At 42.7% G+C, this 17995-nt stretch overlaps 1 protein-coding gene across 2 annotated transcripts in view; it reads left to right on the forward strand.

The window, feature by feature from the left end:
• Positions 1 to 17995, forward strand: part of EYA3 (EYA transcriptional coactivator and phosphatase 3) — a 170378-nt gene that overhangs the window by 132352 nt on the left and 20031 nt on the right. For both annotated transcript variants that reach the window (XM_068269324.1, XM_068269325.1), the window contains 2 exons: positions 39 to 97; positions 3125 to 3285. In XM_068269324.1, the coding sequence (XP_068125425.1) occupies positions 39 to 97; positions 3125 to 3285 (220 nt within the window). The remainder of the gene's footprint in view (positions 1 to 38; positions 98 to 3124; positions 3286 to 17995) is intronic.

Genomic DNA, 17995 nt, shown 5'->3' on the forward strand with positions numbered 1-17995 from the left:
TGAAGTAGTAATAACATTTGACAATTTTGTATCTGTAGGAATGTGACCAGGTTCATGTGGAGGACGTAGCATCTGATGACAATGGTCAAGATTTAAGGTACTATATTACATATACCACATGCTTTGACTATGTAAACTACCTAACTCCTAGAACACACACTCATGACTTGAAATAAAGCCCCCATCATAGAATGAAGGTGGAGCCATGAACTGCGTTTGTAGCCTTGTTTTATAAAACCAGGCCTGAAGTCTTCATTTAATTAGAGAGTGAGGTAACCGGTAACCCCCCCCCCCCCCCCCCCCCCCCCCAGTGATAGGCAAACTTGGCTCTCCGGCTGTTAAGGAACTACAAGTCCCACAATGCATTTGCCTTTATGAATCATGACTAATGCAATGCATTTTGGGACTTTGCAGTTCCTTAACAGCTGGAAAGACAAGTTTGCCTATCACTGAAATCTAACCCTACTCTCACACACAACCCTCCTACCAATGCTTAACCCTCTCTTTACCGATGCTTATAGCTTAACCCTCCCTCGCTGGTGCCTAACCCTTAACCACCCACGTGAGGCCTAACCCTTAAAACACCCACCAATAGCCACAAAGCTGCACTTCACCATAATAGTTACATTTGGGTGCCCAAAGCTACCAATAAAGCTGGCGCCTGGGCTACCCGCTATGCAAATTGCAGCTATAAATAGTAGGCGGGAATTGAGACATTGACACAGCCTTGGTGCCAAAATTATTTTTGATTGCCGCGATTTGTGGCCTCGGGCACCCATCTCTGTCACTAATCACAGCCACCGGAAGCGCCCAAATTTCCCAACACTGCCGCTAATCGTGGCTTTAATCCATTATTTCCTATGGCAGCACCCTTTTCTCCATATAGCCGCTCGTGGCTTAATTTCCTGTTTCATACCTCTCTGCTATGAGTCAGAAAGTTAGATCTAAATTTCTCGACTTATAGCCAAGGACGTGTGGTATAGTATTTCTTACAATTTATATTTCAATATTATTTTTCATTTGCTTATAATATGCTTTGAAATACGGATGTTCAGACTGTGGTTTATTTGGCATTTTTAGCACACACAAAAATAGTGCTGTTCATTTGAATGGCCATTCCTGGCTTTATTCCTGTTGCCTTGCCAGATCCTCAGCTGAGGTTTCAGCGCTGTCTGTGGAGACATCTGCAGATACAGGTTGACCAACATAACATGTCTTAGGGCCATTTTCCACTAGCGGCGTTTGCGATGCTGAATCGCAAAATCACAAACCGCTAGTGATTTTTTTAAACCGCTACGGTTTGCTAAATAACATAGGAATCGCGGTAGGTTATTTCCACTACCGCGATTCGTTTTTGGCTCAAACGCGATCGCGCTGCGGAGCGATATTTGCAGCGATTTTGCTATGCACACTACAGCATAGCAAAATCGGGAACGCAATCGCCGGAACTTTCCTGCATTTTGCGATTCAGCAATCGCTAGCGTTCAGTGTGAACGCTAGTGATTGCTAGTGGAAAAAGGCCCTTATGGGTACGTTTAGCCCTAGAGTGATGGGAGCCAGCAGGAAATCATGCTGTTTATTAGCTCTGACAGGCTAAGAATGTAGACTGGAAAAGTAATAAATCTGAGTACATACTCTACTGTCCATGGGGCACAGAAGGCAGACAACAGGATCAGCCTGAGGCTGCAGCTTCTACAGCTGTTATTAACAAGTGGTAGAAATTACCCTGAGCCTTGGAAATCACTCTGGATTCTTTTACTTAACTTTATTCAACCTGTCAGCCACAAAAATGTCCACATATGCATTTTAGGATCTTCAACATTTTTTTTCACTGTGGTTTTTCCATGTAATTTTACAGTAGGTTTAGACTGCACAGCAAGATAAAATCTATACAGTATATGTTCTTGTGCCTGACAGGATACATACATTTGGGTTGTAAGCAAACCAGATTGTTCATATGAAAAGGATAAAGGCTGTATAGCTGCTCTAAGCTTGGGCTGAGTCTGTCTTCCTGTATTGTATACTCCCAAATGTACTACATCTCCAGCCTACATTCTCCTCTCCACCCTGTTATAATCAGCCCTTCCTTGATGGCTCCAAGCAATTTGGGAATGGGAATGACACAGCAGGAATTACTGTCACTAAGCACCATGTCACACTGATAGAGGCTACTGTAACCTGTTACTATCTAAATTTAGATCCAACAACATATGATTGTCACAGGACTGCAATGTGACTAGCATCAGACTTTCTTTTGTAGTAACTGACACAAGCAAAAGTCTCACCCTGAAAAATAGCCACATACTTTAATCGTGAGATATCTGGCAAAATTATGCAAGTATTTAAACTACATGTTGTGGAGATCAGTCATAGAGGACTGGCACAGCAGCAGTTTAGGGCAGCAGGAATTCTTTATGGTAGATTGACTGGACAGGAAGAAGAGGGTATCAGTGATGGTAGATTGAGATAAAATGGGAAGCAGAAGTTGGTAGTTGTCGCAGAATAGAATGGAAGTAGTGAGACAGTGGCATGGGTAGGAAAATGGGATGGTAGTTGATGGTCCATAGTGCAGAAGGCGTGATACTGAAGCAAGGGTAATCGACCATTATTGAACATATTAAAGATGGAAAATGTGTAGAATGAGATTGGGTAGGAATGAAGGAGTTTTAGGGAAGTTTTAATGATTCCAGCTTGCGGTGATAAAGAAAAGCATATCTGCAGCATATGGGCTACGTTCAGGTACCTGCATGGTGTTAAATGACACCCGTTATTGAACCACAGACCATTGGAGTCACAAGAACACTGCAAACATTCCCATGTTTAGGAAGTGCCATGAGTCTTCTACAGCACTAGCAATGCCTTATGCGATTATTGCCACATTTGATCACACTCACTTTAAGCACAGTGCAGGGCGGCCTATAATAGGGTTGTGTCTTGAATCTACCATTCTGTTAATATGGTTTTGGTGCTACATAAGATTTATATCTGGAACACTGAAATTCTATTGCAGTCTTTCCCCACCATAGCAAGTTAAGGAATGCCAGTAGAACAAAGTAATACATGAACTGGTAAGCTTCTCCCTTTCAAGCTATATTTTTCTAATTGGTTTACCTATACATCTCAGTAATTACAGCTTTGCTACAGATGGGTTTAATGGAACAGCAGGGAACAGAAATCACAACTCCAGTGGAGGTGTCCAAGGTGGAATGGACTGGATGAGAAAGCTGGCATTTCGTTATCGACGGGTCATTGAGGTTTATGACAAATATAAGAACAACGTTGGAGGTGAGTGAACTATATGCTGATTCCTTTTGTACCAACATGAATTGTTTTCATTAAAAAATCTACACTAAGCATAATCCAGCAGGATTTGATTTTCAAAACTATAGAATAAGAAATACATACTGAAGCATATGGTTTTTTTTTTTTTTCTTTTAAACAGCCTTTATTAACAATAAAGAATGAACAGGATTGTACAATACATCCAGAGTTTGGCTTAAAAGCCATAGACAATAATCAATATATAATAAAACATTGAGCATTTTGACCAGCAGCAGTGCACAGCAAACAGGGCAAAGATGATCACAAAAATGTTAGACAGAGGTGACCTAAACTTAGTCCAAATCTTTTATTCTAGAGCAACAAATATCCAGTGAAAAAGAGAATCCAAGCTCACATTTTTAATTAACCTATCCCACCAAACAACCTATCTCTTACCAGTCCTATGTCTGGTAGCCCAGGGATATCCAACCAACCAGCCCAAATCGTTTCAAATTTATATATTCTTTATTTTTCAAAAAAGTATTACATTCAACAATAGCAAATACTACAGGAGTTCTTTACATATTAGCTTTCCTATAATTCTTTACAGAAAGATCATATATCAAAACTATTAAAACCATTTTTCATTGCCCTTCTGAGTCATTTCCCTCCCATATCTACATACGTCCATTCACAAAAATGACTTTATTGCAACTGGATACGGCCATTTTATCATCCATTCCTCCTTTCACTCTCATTCTCTTTCCCTATTCATCCCTCTATCCAGATACCCACTCCCATTTCACTTTCTTCCTCTCAAACACTACATATATCCAACCTTAGTGCATTTACTCCTCCTGGAGGGGGGAGAAACAAGAGCGGGCGGAGAGCCCAGAATAACTTCTTTATATTATACTCCTCATTGATCCATTATCTTTTCACCTGTCCCTTAAGAATGCTCTGTCTCGCCTGCTCCTGTTCGTTGTTACTCACTATATTTCTATATTCTTCCGTTTCTATAAATTCTTCCCATTTTCCCCAGGTCTGTTTTAATTTCTTTTCCCTTCCTCTATTTTCTTGAACTAATTGTTCCATATTGTATATATGGGTCACCTCTCTCAACCATTCGCTTATTGTTGGAGTATGTGTTGTTTTCCACCATCTCGGTATCAATATTTTTGCCGCATTTATTAAGTGCTTTATAATTGAGTTCTTATATTTCTCTGTATTCATTGGGGCAGCATGTAGGAGGAAAAACTCTGGTTTCTCCGGTGGCTCCCAGCCCACTATTTCCCTTATATATTTTCTCACTTCCTTCCAATATAGCTTGATATTTGGACAGCTCCAGAAGATATGTATCAAGGTCCCCCTTTCTACATTGCATCTCCCAGCATCCCACGTCAGCGCCCCTAAACATCTTTCCCAGTCTGTCAGGGGTATAATACCATCTACTCACCAGCTTCACTCCCGCTTCCTGTATCCTGGTAGAAACCGAGCTCCTATGCATGAAGTACAGGACATTTTTCCATTCCTCTTCTGTAAGTTCTCTCTGTATGTCTCTCTGCCATTTGTTTCTCCAATTACCTGTCAGATCTTGGCCCACATTAAGCATGTTATAAATTTTTGAGAGGAAGCCCCTACTTCGCCCCTTTTCCATACATAATTTCTCAAACGGAGTCAGTTCTCTAGAAAAATCGCCTCTTGTACCTTGTGTCATAAGAAATGATCTAAATTGTAAAAGGTTCCACTGTTCCATTTTACGGCTCGTTGTGTCCTCAAAGATCCTATCCAAAGACTCCCACTCACCTTGCTTCACTAACGTCTTTGCTCTTAGTGGGCACTGTCCCCTCCACGACCCATAGTTCTTCTGGCATCCCTGTCTAAAGTCTGGGTTGTCCAGGACCGGTAAGAGCGGTGAAGGCTGATTAGTCAGCTGGATCTTCCGTCTATACAAATATAGCGTTTTTAATGCATTCTGTAGAAAGCATCCCGCTGGATGCGTATTATTTACCTTTCTATTCAGCCAAGGCAACCCTGTCAAAGGTGTATTCACCAGGAGCTGTTCCATTTCAATCCAAATTTTTTCCTTTTTATTTTTATGGCAATCTACTATTCTATTTAAGGAGGCTGCTGCATGGTATAACTGCGGGTTCGGGACCGCCAGCCCACCCCTCTCCTTGGGCTGGGTCATTAGCTTATATTTCATGCGTGGTGGCTTGGAGTACCAGATGAATCTCAGAAATTCCTTCCTCAATAGAGCGAAATAGGAAGCCGGGACTGCAATAGGTAGTGATTGAAAGATATATATCAGTCTCCGCATCACGTTGATTTTGAGTATACTGATCCTTCCGAACCATGAGAATTCCGGTCTATTCCATCTATTCAAATCTCTTTTTACCTCTAGCGCTATATCCTTATAATTACTCCGATATAAAGTATGTACATCTGGTGATATTTTTATCCCTAGATACCTTAATGTAGGTGAGACCCATTTAATGGGGAAGTTTTCTTTTAGTTGCTCAATCTCTTTCTGTTCCATCGCTATTCCTAGGGCCTCACATTTCTCCCAATTAATTTTAAATTTGGAAAGATATCTGTATCTATTAAATTCCGTCAACAGACATGGCAATGACACCCTTGGCTTCGTCAGAAAAAATAAAAGGTCATCTGCAAATCCTGCAACTTTATGCGTCCTATCCCCCAGTACCAGCCCCCCTATATCCACATTTGCTCTTACCCTCCTCAAAAATGGCTCTAGCGTCAGCACAAATATTAGTGGAGAGAGGGGGCAGCCCTGTCGGGTTCCATTAAATATCTGGAAATGCCCTGAAAGAGTGCCGTTTACTTTTATTCTGGCCGTCGGGGTAGAATATAAAGCTAATATCCGATTCAGCATCTTCTCCCCCAACCCTATATGTCTGAGGACTGCTTTCATAAAGTCCCAGTCTACCCTGTCGAATGCCTTCTCGGCATCCGTCGAGAGGCACACGACAGGTGACCGGGACTCTTTAGCATGCTGTAGGAGCATCACTGCTCTAGTAACGTTATCACGCGTCTCCCTATGCAATATAAACCCGGCCTGGTCCGGGTGGATCAGTTCCGGTATCAGTCCTGTTAGCCGTGTTGCCAATATATATGCTCCTAGTTTCAGGTCAGCATTCAACAATGATATCGGCCTATAACTGGAACATTGACTTGGATCTTTGTCTTTTTTCATTATTACCGTAATCTGCGATTCCAGAGAGTCTCTCCCAAATTGGACACCTCTGTCCCCTCCCTCCACCAACGAGTTCAATGCATCAGTCAAATGCGGGGCCAGGATGGATTCGAAGCATTTATAATATTCCGCTCCAAATCCATCCGGCCCGGGAGCCTTACCAACCGAAGCATGTATTATGGCCCTTTTTACCTCTTCTACTGAGATAGGTTCCTCTAATCTTTTCCTATCTTCTTCCGATAGTTTCGGCAGTCCAGATTCCTGAATATAGTCATCCATTTCCCTATTTCTTTTAGCTCTCTGATTATCTGTCTCCTCTTTTCCTATTCCATATAGTTTCTCATAAAACTCTTTGAAAATTCTCGCCATCGATTCATTTCTATAATGTCTTTTGGACTGGGCATCATTAACAAATGGAACATAGTTAGCCTGCTGTTGAGCTTTTAACGCTCTTGCCAAAAACCTTCCTCCCTTATTCCCATGCTCGTAATAAGTTTTCTGACATCTCTGAAACGCGAACCTGGCTCGTGAAAACATTAATTTTTTATATTTTTCCCTTTCTACTGTCAACTTACCTAGGGTATCCCTCATCATTGATTCCTTATGTTCTCTTTCCAGTCTCTCAATTTCATTCAATAATTCCTTTTTTATCCTCTCCCCTTCTCTCTTGGCTCTACTTCCCTCTTGAATAAGACATCCCCTAATTACACATTTATGTGCCTCCCAAGTATTCATATGTGAGATCTCTTCTCTTTTGTTGTCGTTAAAATATAGCTCTATTATTTTTTATTCTGTTTCTAACGTCTTCTCTTTGTAGCAAATATGTATTTAATCTCCATTGTGGGGGTCTCCCTTTTTTAGTTGTTAATGTTATTTTTAAGTATATGGGGGCATGGTCAGAGAGGGTGGCAGTGCCTATGGATGAATCCAGGGACTCAGAGAGAAGGTGATGAGATATCATAAAACAGTCTATACGTGAGTACATGTTATGTAGGGCCGAATAAAATGTATAATCTTTTGTCGTGGGATGCTGGAGACGCCAAATATCCAAGAGCTGCCTATCTTGCAACATTTTCCTACCCCTTTTGATTCCTTTGTAAGTAAGAAAAGTTTTACCAGAGGACGAGTCTATTGCCGGTTCTAGCGTAAAGTTCATATCTCCTCCCAATATTATATCTCCCTCAGCAAAATCGTCTATCACTCTCAGATATTGTTCTAGGAAGTTCAGTTGTTTACTATTTGGAGCATAGAAAACTCCCAATGTTATTTTCCTATTTTCATATGTTCCCTTTACTAATAAAAATCTACGTTCACCGTCTCTGTAGACTTCTTCTTCCTGTAATGTCACCCCCTGGCAAATATAATAGCAACTCCTCTCTTTTTTGCCTCACTTGCACTGCTATATATGGCTTGGGGGTATCTCTTGTTTATTAATTTTGGATGTGCTGGATTTTTAAAGTGTGTTTCCTGTATGATCGCTACATTAATTTTAGCCCTATGCATCTCTTGTAGCAGGGAGGACCTCTTTTCTGGTTTATTGAGACCTCGAGCATTCAGGGACATTATTTTAAAGAGTAACTGTCAGGCTGCAGAAGCTAATTTAAACCTCTATTCTCCTGTGTTAAACAGTTTAGAAGGAAGCTCAAAAGCCATTAGTGAAGATAAACATCTCAGTTACCTTTGATGTGTGCTTATCTTAAAGTCTGTTATAGACCCATAAAGACGCAAGCCGCAGCTAAACTGCAAAGCATTCTGGGGCCCTCGCCTCGGCTGCTAATGAGACGGTACAGGAGCTTCTAATCAGTCCAGCGCGAAACACTGATAAATCTCGGGGCAGAGTTTCACTGCAGGAGTCAGCTATTGTTCCTAGCCACATGGCTCATTAATATTCACTGCACACCGTGTTGTTCAAGAACGAGCTTATCTGTGATCAGAAGCAGGCAGGACATGACGACACATTTGGCTTCACAAACATGGAGCCTGCCATGAGCTGTCAGGAGCATCTATCTCTGCATATACTATATACAAATTCTGTGAAATCCAAACGTGGACAGTGAAATGCATATGTAATGTAAGTACAGCCAATCTTTAGCTACTGATATATGTGTTTATTTTCTCTGAGACCCTATACCTAACAGCTCCTCTTTAAGGCCATTCATCTATTTTTCTCAGCTCTAGGGTCCTCCGCCCTCTCCGCCTCCCCCCCCATCCATTCACCGTTCCCATACACACCTACTCCAAATCGTTTCAAATTTAAGTGGTGCTCCTCTGTGTATAGATCAGCTTTTCTAATTTTAAATAGGAGTTGACTTGAGTAATCCACATTTCAGATGTGGGTGGGTCTGGCCTGTTCCAATGCATCAAAATAAGCCTTCTAGCTTGGGATGGTAACCTATGGAAAGAAAGTTGAGCTTGTTCCGTTATTGTAGTTTCTCGGAGAAGGCCTAGGACACAGCATTGGAATGTGCTAGGAACTTTCTAGCACACCATTCAACAACAACAACAACAACAAATAACATTTGTAGAGCGCTTTTCTCCCATAGGACTCAAAGCGCATAAGCATGGCTCAGACCATTGTGGTACAGAGGAAGAATTTTATAAGTCCGGAAATGCCAGGCTAAACTGGTGGCTTTTCAGTCTGGATTTGAATAGCTCCAGGGATGGTGCTGTCTTTACTGGGTGTGGCAGGGAGTTCCAAAGAGTAGGGGCAGCATGACAGAAGGCTCTATCTCCAGATTTTTTGAGGTGCACTCTGGGAGTGACCAAGTTTATAGAACTAGCTGATCTGAGGTTGAGAGGTGTGGTGCAGCTTCAGCAAGTCCTTCATGTATCCAGAGCCCAGATTGTGCAGGGATTTGAATGTCAGCAGTCCAATCTTGAAGAGTATTCTCCATTCTACTGGTAGCCAGTGCAGTGAGCGAAGGATCGGTGTAATGTGACAGTGGCGAGGCTGGTTTGTTAGCAATCTGGCAGCAGCATTCTGCACTAATTGCAGGCGACGCAGGTCCTTTTTGGGGAGGCCAGCATAAAGGGTATTGCAGTAATCCAGCCGTGATGTGATGAAGGCGTGAACTAGGGTTGGAAGATCCTCTGGGGGAATCAGATGTTTAATCTTTGCAATGTTCTTCAGATGAAAGTAGGAAGACTTAACTACAGATGAAATTTGCTTTCTAAAATTTTATTCCCCATCGATTAGTACGCCAAGGCTGCGCACAAGGTTGGAGCTGTTTATGTCTGAATTCCCAATCCTGATTGGTGTTGCTTTAGGATAGAGCTGTTTTGATGGCGAGCACTGGCTTTGGACAAAGAGGACCTCAGTTTTGTCAGCATTCAGTTTCAACCAGTTATCATTCATCCATGCCTGTAGCTCAGCTAAGCAAGAGTTTATTTTTGGAGTAGGGTCTGTTCCACCAGGTTTGAAGGACATTCCAGTATCTATGCAGCTTGGGGCAGTGCCAGAGCATGTGTAAAAGATCACCATGATCTCTACAGCAGCACATACACAAAGGGTCATCCTTACGTGACATCTTGCGTAGACGCAGAGGGGTTAAAAGGGTCCTGTGCAAAATATTTGAGACCTCTTTTGGGATGCATTTGTGGAGACTAAAGGGACTGATTGAAGAATATCAGACCAGTCTTCTGGTGATAGTACCCCTAGATCTGACACTCAATTATCATAGGATTTAAGAGGAAATGTTTTGAGGAACAGGCTAAGAAGTTGAGCAATACATGCTGAGATAAAGCCACTTTTGTTTGACTAATTTAAATTAGACTGGGACTGGGTTTATTTGAAGCGTTAGTGAGTGATCCTGCTTTTTAAAGGCATGCAAAAATTGAGTGTATTGATATGATAGCATAGGATTTGGGACTATATCCATTTTAGCAGCTAAAGATTCCATAGAGCAATGATTTACCACATCCAGTACATGAGCAAATCAAGTTATACCTTTATTGGCCCAGGACTTAAAGTGCAACTGAGACAATTCAGAGAGTCTGATTGCCATATAAAGGAGAGTAAGTAATACCTTCCACATTTTGCATTATTCTGAGCCTATCCCAAACTTTCTGCATCAATAGGATAGTGGGAGCCGATTTGAAGAGTTTTAGGTCCTGATTAGTATATGTAGACTTAGAGGCGTAGAGGTCAGAGTAGAAGTGTTGCATTTCCTTCAGAACACCAGTCAGTCAGTCACAATGTCCCCAGAACGGGTCACAAGAGCATTGATGTAGGAATGAGATTCTTGGGCTTTGGTTATTACTGAGAGAAGATGGCCAGTTTGGTCACCCTGCTCTAAGAACGCTTGTTTGAGGAAAAATCTCTTGTGATTAGCTTTCGATACTAAGAATTGGTTTAATAGGTCTTGGGCCTGAGTCCAAGAGGATTTATTAGCATCTGAGGGGTCAGAGGTAAACCTCACTTCAGTGTCTATAACTTGTTTTTGTAGTAAATCCTCATGGCTTCTGGTTGCAGACCTGATTTTATTTCCCTGATAAAAGTTCCTCTTAGGAATGCCTTAAATGTATCCCACACCACCAACTGTGAAGCAGAGTTAGTATTGGACTCAAAAAAATCTCTAATATTCTGAATTATATCTGCATGGGAAGATATAAGAGAGAGACAGTGGGGGTTAAGTTTCCAAGGTAACCGTTGTCTAACTGATCTATCAGAGAGATTAATCGTTACAACCAATGGGGCATGATCTGACAGTGATCTAGCTAAGTAACAAGCATGTGATATGAAGGACTGCATTTGAATATTACACACAGCCAAATCAATTCTAGAAAACGACATGTAGGTTTTATTAAAACAAGAGTAGGCTAATTCTTCTCGATGCAGACTTCGCCAGGCTTCGACCATACCTAACTCGGTAATTAGTTTGTCTAATGAAGATAGCTGGTTAGATTGGGCCCTTGATTGGAATTTATCACGTTTATGGTTTAAGATACATATTCTAATCACCTATCCAAATTATTGGAATATGCATTTTATCGCTAAGAAATTCTATTATCGGTTGTAGGATGGAAGGTGAAAAAGGAGGAGCATAAATTGCTGCAATGATACATTCTAAGGTGCTAAATAATCCATGTAAGATACTGTATATCTCCCTTCAGGGTCTGCATAAGATTTTATAAGACCAAATTGAATCTTAGCATGAATTAGAATAGACCCCCCCCCCCCCCCCTTGAATAAGAGGAATAAGTAGAATGAAATGCATGTGAAATCCACCTTCTACGAATCAAATGCGTAGTTTGTGATGTCAGATGCGTTTCCTGTAAACATATTGCTGGGCCTGGTTCCTGTAGAAAGGTTAAAACTGAAGTATGTTTAGTGGGATCTGATAAACCTTTCACGTTCCAGCTTACAACACGTAGATTCTCAATGGTAAACTTCTAAATGCAAATAGGGAGAAGATTGGTCACAGACATTCTTATAATAATATAGAACACTGCTGCTAACGCGCTCATAGGATATCATACTTATCAGGAGACCCTGGAATAAACCAAAGTCCAGAACAGACCCCAACATTATTAAACTTAGAAAGTGTCCGAAGACAAAAAAACATCAAAAATAATAAAAAAAACTGTAAATGTTATTAGGGTGGGGTGAAGGGCACCCCCCCCCCCCCCCCCCCAACAGAGCAAATATATCAACAGAGTACTCCTAACAGTTTCCTGGCAAGTGGTATACTCCTTTTTTTGCTTCAGCAGTATTGTACTGAGTATATTCACTCAGCCCCCAAGCTAGATTCAGGAGTCAAGTAAATGCAAAAAATATATGTAAGATCTAGGGGTGAGGCGGATCAGGATCATAATTAAGGATGGAAGACGTTGTGGCTACAAAGTTACTGAAACCTAGGGGAGATCACGAACCCCATATTGATAATATGCAGACTGATCTTTGGCAAATGGCGTATTGCAACAGTCATAGACAGATTTGCATTCAGATGTCAGCATCCTCAGTAGGTTTGGCCTTAAGGTGCTGTTCATTGTGATCAAGCCAAATCACTACATTGATTGAAGTGGGCTTCATTATTAGCAAGTTTTTAGCAGAATAGATCATAGCATACTGGAGTTGCAAATTTTATAGACGTTTCTTGACATTGTAAAACTTGGCTCTTTGCTTTTTAACCTCTACTGAGAAATCAGGATAAAAAGATAACTTGTAATCTCCAAAACAAATGGTTTCCTTTTTGTCTTGCCATTCTCAGGATAGTTTCTCTGTCCCTATAGTGCAGTACTTTGGCCAGCATGGGCCTAGGAGCTGCCCCTGGCTTAGGAGGACGAGAGGGCACACGATGAGCACGGTCTATAGCATATACATTAGAGAGGGAGTCCTTGCCAAATACCTCAAGAAACAGGTTTTCCACAAAAGCAGTAGGATCAGCTTTTTCAATTTTCTCAGGGAGGCAGACTATGCGAACGTTATTTCGTCTAAATCTGTTTTCCATATCATCAGTGTAGAATGTGCTCTAGCTTATGTTAACTTATTTCTATATTAATGACCAGACACTTGAGGTCGTTTCAAAGAGGTTAAATACAAGGGATTTATTTACAAATATACATATTTACAAGTTAGATCATACAAACTATGTGACTCACATAATGGCTCTATATACCCTATGCACAGTCACACACTTCCATTAGCTGAGCCCCTATTCTGTTCCACAGTCCATAGCAGCAGCATTCCAAGAAAGAGAGAGAGAAGCTTTTCCAGCATTGTCTTATATTTGGATACCACAGGTATAGCGACTCCTCCTCTGTGTTATACATCAATCGCTCCTGCCCTTAGCAGCTGGGGGGAGGAGAGGAAACTGTTGGTGTGGTTGTAGCCAGTCCCTCAATGGCCATTTGCGGGGGCTGGGGTCAGTGTCTGAGGCCATTGTCTTTGCTGTGTTATTTACTCATATGCAGATGTGTGTGGTTGTAAAAAGTCCTTTATGAAACACAGGCTTTGCCCCAGGCCCCAGCAACTAGATTCACTGTGTATAGCATACAAAGTTCAATCCATGTAGGCACATCTGAAATAACTTTCAACTCCAACAATCAGCTTTGTCTGTATTTGAGATAGCATGATGTATTACTCTTTTTAAGTCCATTACGACAGGATTCATTTTGTCCTCCAGATCACTTACTCTATCTTCAACAGTGGTAGTTCTATCTCGTATATTAGAAATGTCCTGCCTCAATAGGCCTAGTTCCTCCTTAATACGGCCCGTTAGTTGTGAGAGTGAGTTGATAGCTTGGTTGCAGGATTGCACTGCTGCAAGAATCTCATGGTGGCATAGTTCGCCACTTTTCTCCGGTATATGAGCTGCAGGAGCCGGAATATGAGACAGCATTTCAGCCGCAGGCTCAGCGTGGCCCGCCGCGGCCTCCCAGGCTGGATCTGCGCCATTAGTCTCCGGGGCTGCTGGAACTTCCTCCTCCACTCCCCAATCATCTATCTGGCCCTCCGAACTTGTCTCATGTGAGTCCCCCTCGTGCCTTTTATTTTTGTGAGCGAATTTCTCTAGTCTGGTCGCCACATCAGAGAGCTGCACGTCTGTCCTCCGGGAGCGCGTATTCAGGGAGTCGGCACCATCTTGCTGCCTAGGAGTTGCGGCAGGGCCTTTCTCCTCCCGGTTTTTCCTGAGGCCCATTGTTGCAAAGAGAGCTGGAAACTGGATCATAGTGAGCCCTGAGACTTCACACCGCCAAGACGCCTTGAAGGTAGGTAATAGGGTCCGCATCACCCTCAGGATCGAATTTTTCAGGATCAGAGAGGGAGCTGCGTGAGTTCACTGCTCTCACATTGCTGGCTGGCCACGCCCCCAAAGCATGTGCTTTAATTCTGGGTATGTAATCAAACTGTGAAACCAGTTATGTAACGCATTGCTGAATGCTTTGGTTTGGGTCCTCTTTTCTGCTGTTTTATAGTGGTGCTAAGAAATCTAGCACTTGCTCTAGTACTTGGTGCCTTTGCTCCAGGTCTGAAAGGCTTTGAATTTTGACCCAGTTAAAAGACAACTGAAGTGAGAAGAATATGGAGGCTGCCTGTAATGATCGCTGCTGCAGCAGGTGTTGCTGGAAGTAGTAGTGCTGCAGCTCAGGCAGTTCTGATCTCTTTCCATGCAAGCTGCATAGCTTTGTCTGCCTTCCCCTGCTGTCAGCTTGTGACTGATTATCATTCACCTGTGTGGGAATCTGCATGTCTGCTCCCATTGGATGACCTCAGTATAAAGATCTGCTTCCTGCAGGACTCCTCGGGTTTTCATAGCTTCAGTTTAAGCCTGTCTTGCTGTCGCTTCGGCCCCCGATCGTGTTTCTTGTTCTAAAGATACTTTGCTGGTCTTTGCATCATATATTAGTTCATTGCCAATATATATGCATACCAGCACGTTTATTATTTTCCTAGTATTCGTGTTACGTTGATACATCAGTGTCGCTGATATATACGTACACGAACTGTTTATATCCTGTGTTCAGTTAGTTAGTTTTCCAGCACGTTTTGGTAGTTTGCGCGTACCGTGATCACCCGTGCTGAGGTAGTTACCCTGCTCCTGGTTCTGTTTGTGGATTGCGTTCATCTCTGCGAAGAGATAACGAATCCTTCTGAATCCTGTTCTGTTACCGTTTGTGGATTGCGTTCATCTCTGCGAAGAGATAGCGAATCCTTCTGAGTCCTGTTCCCTGTATTACTCCAGTCTTAGTCAGCGTTCCTGCTTATGTCCTATATCGGTTCATTGCCGATATATACATATGTTAGTCAGACGTTACAAATAGTTTCATTTATAGCTGTAATTGTAATACGCTAGGAATACATACTTATTGTATATTTGTCTGTGTTACGTTCATCTATCTTGATCCTGCTATTTCCTGACTATCCTGTCCTGTCTTTGTGAGGCACGCCATCGCTGCAATCGCATTGGCTGCCTCATTCCAGTCTGTCTTGTTTTGGACGCTTGCTGTCGCTAAGTAGCCGCTAGCTAGCAAGCGTTCATTCTGTCTACCTGTCCTGATCTCCTCAGTTCTGGTTTATGCGCTCAGCGCTACTTTGCGCTGAGACGTTATAACAAAAGCATTGTTTGTGGCTGTCTGATCTGCACCGGCTCTGTGCGCCACAATCTCCTTTTGGAGTCAGTCCTCCCCTCCACTATACTAGGGATAACCTGTCTCCTTGTGCTAGTGTGTGTACCTCCTCCACGTCAGCTCATGCGTTGCATGCTGACTGTGGAGAATACACCACCAAGCTTAACACTGCCATATTTATCTGTAAACACTACCACCCCAGCTGATTTATTTGGCTGCAGCATGCAAGCATACAGCTAATTTTGTCCGATCTGACTGTAATGTCAGAAACATTTGATCTGCGTCATGCTTGTTCATGGTCTATGGCTAAAAACATTAGAGGCAGGGATCAGCAGGACAGCCAGGCAACTGGTATTGCTTAAATGGAAAGAACTATGGCAGTCACCATATCCCTCTGGTTTCAGTTGTCCTTTAAAGTCCAGATCAAAATTCTGTGGCAGGACCTTAGGCATAAATGAATCCATGCAAACTTCAACAAAATGAAGAAATTATATGAGTGAAAAAGTCATACAGAAGACTATTACTTGCCCGTGTCTGTGTGAGTTTCCTCTTATCTAGGTTTCTTCCCACATCTCAAAAACATACAGATAAGTTAATTGGTTTCTCCCTAATTTGGCCCTAGACTATGACAAATGACTATGCACCCCTCTGAGGGACAGTTAATAATTCTGTATTCATTATTTGACGTCTCAGTCATGGCTTTTTTTTTTTTTTTTTTTTTTTCAATTAACAATATACAGCTACAATTTTGAATATCTTTTGAAAATATTGTAGTAGTATGGCATAAATCGATTAAAACAACTTTTTTTTTACACTCTATATTAGGGTACACATTACCACTAGTGCTAGGGGAACTTTATTTGTTCACACCGTTCTCTCTAGCTCTCTCCCTGCTTAACCTCCTGCCGACCGTGTCACGCCGATGGGCGTGGCCGCGGCGGGAGCCCCAGGACCGCCTAACGCCGATCGGTGTGAAGTCCTGGGGCCAGCTAATGCAGGAGATCGCGCGTAGGCTGTGCACGCATTTCCTGCTCGGGGGGCGGAGCTCCGCCTCGCCTTCAGTCTCCGAGCTCGGGAGACTGTTAGACGTGTGATCGCCGTCTATTTACATGTACAGCGCTGTGATCAGCAGCAGCGCTGTACTGGGGACAGCCGTGTGACACGGCTGTTCCCCTGGGACACTGGAGAGCGATCGTCTCTCATAGGGAGAAGCCTATGACAGCCGATCGCCATGATTGGCCGGCTGGGGGGAGGGATAACATTGAAAGGAACCAGCATTTTTATTAAAAGAAAAATAACAAAAATATTTGTACAAACAAAAATAAACATGGGGGGAGCTATCAGACCCCACCAACAGAGAGCTCTGTTGGGGGGAGAAAAGGGGGGGGGGGAATCGCTTGTGTGGTGTTGTGCGGCCCTGCAGCTTGGCCTTAAAGCTGCAGTGGCCTATTTAACTAAAAATGGCCTAGTCACTAGGGGGGTTTAGCGCTGCGGTCCTCAAGAGGTTAAAAATCAGCCTTCATTCCTCACACAGCTCACAAATATACTTCACTGTCTCACAGCATGCAGGAGTGTCTGAGGGGGAGGCTGATCTGAGGGGGTAACAGGTAATTAGATGTGTTGTAATATTGCTGAAAGAGGGAGATGTGTATTATGTATACTGTACACTATTCCTGACTGACTGACTGGCTTGCTTGTGATGATGAGCTGTTTACAAAGGCATTATAAGGATCTTTATCAGTCAGAGAGAACAGAAGACAAGGAACACACATTGGCTATCATTCATAAAGGAGCTGTCGGTAAGGGGAATCAATGCGGGAAAACACCACTGCCGGTGTTTTAGACTTCTGGCTGCTGATTCATAAAAATGTATCCGGTTGCGGTAGCAGTGCGGAGATTCCCCAAACTAGGCTGGCGGTAGGCAGGCGGTAGGCTTGCGGAGACACGGAAGCTGCAGAGTTGATACATTTCTCCGTGTTCCGCTCTGCTGCAGCTGCCTGGGAGGTCTGTGTGTCTCCATTCACTTACATTGGTATCACCACATCAGATGGAGCGGTACTTCCCGACCTCACACCGCTTGCGGTGATCTTTATGAATTAACATTTTGCTACATTTGTTCTGATAATCACAGCACAAGGCGGTGATTTATCACTCTGCTCGGTAGTGTCATTTTTTCATGCGGAAAGAGCCTTTATGAATGCTGACTTTGCTAAGTGGTCGGTAAAGTCAGCTGTTTTAAGCATTTCCGCATGCGGAAATGCTTTATGAATGATAGCCATTGCTGGAATCTTTAACCCCTTACCACCATCTGAATAAGATTGTTTCAACAAAGGGATAATTAAACTATACACTGAGGAGTTGATAGCAAGATAGCAACCCCCCTGTGCAGGGACATGGTCTAGCCCTTTAATGCTGGGAATACACGGTTTGTTTCTGCCCTCGATCGTT

The sequence above is a fragment of the Hyperolius riggenbachi genome, chromosome 2 (assembly GCF_040937935.1).
Source record: "Hyperolius riggenbachi isolate aHypRig1 chromosome 2, aHypRig1.pri, whole genome shotgun sequence".
NCBI classification, from domain to species: Eukaryota; Metazoa; Chordata; class Amphibia; order Anura; family Hyperoliidae; genus Hyperolius; species Hyperolius riggenbachi.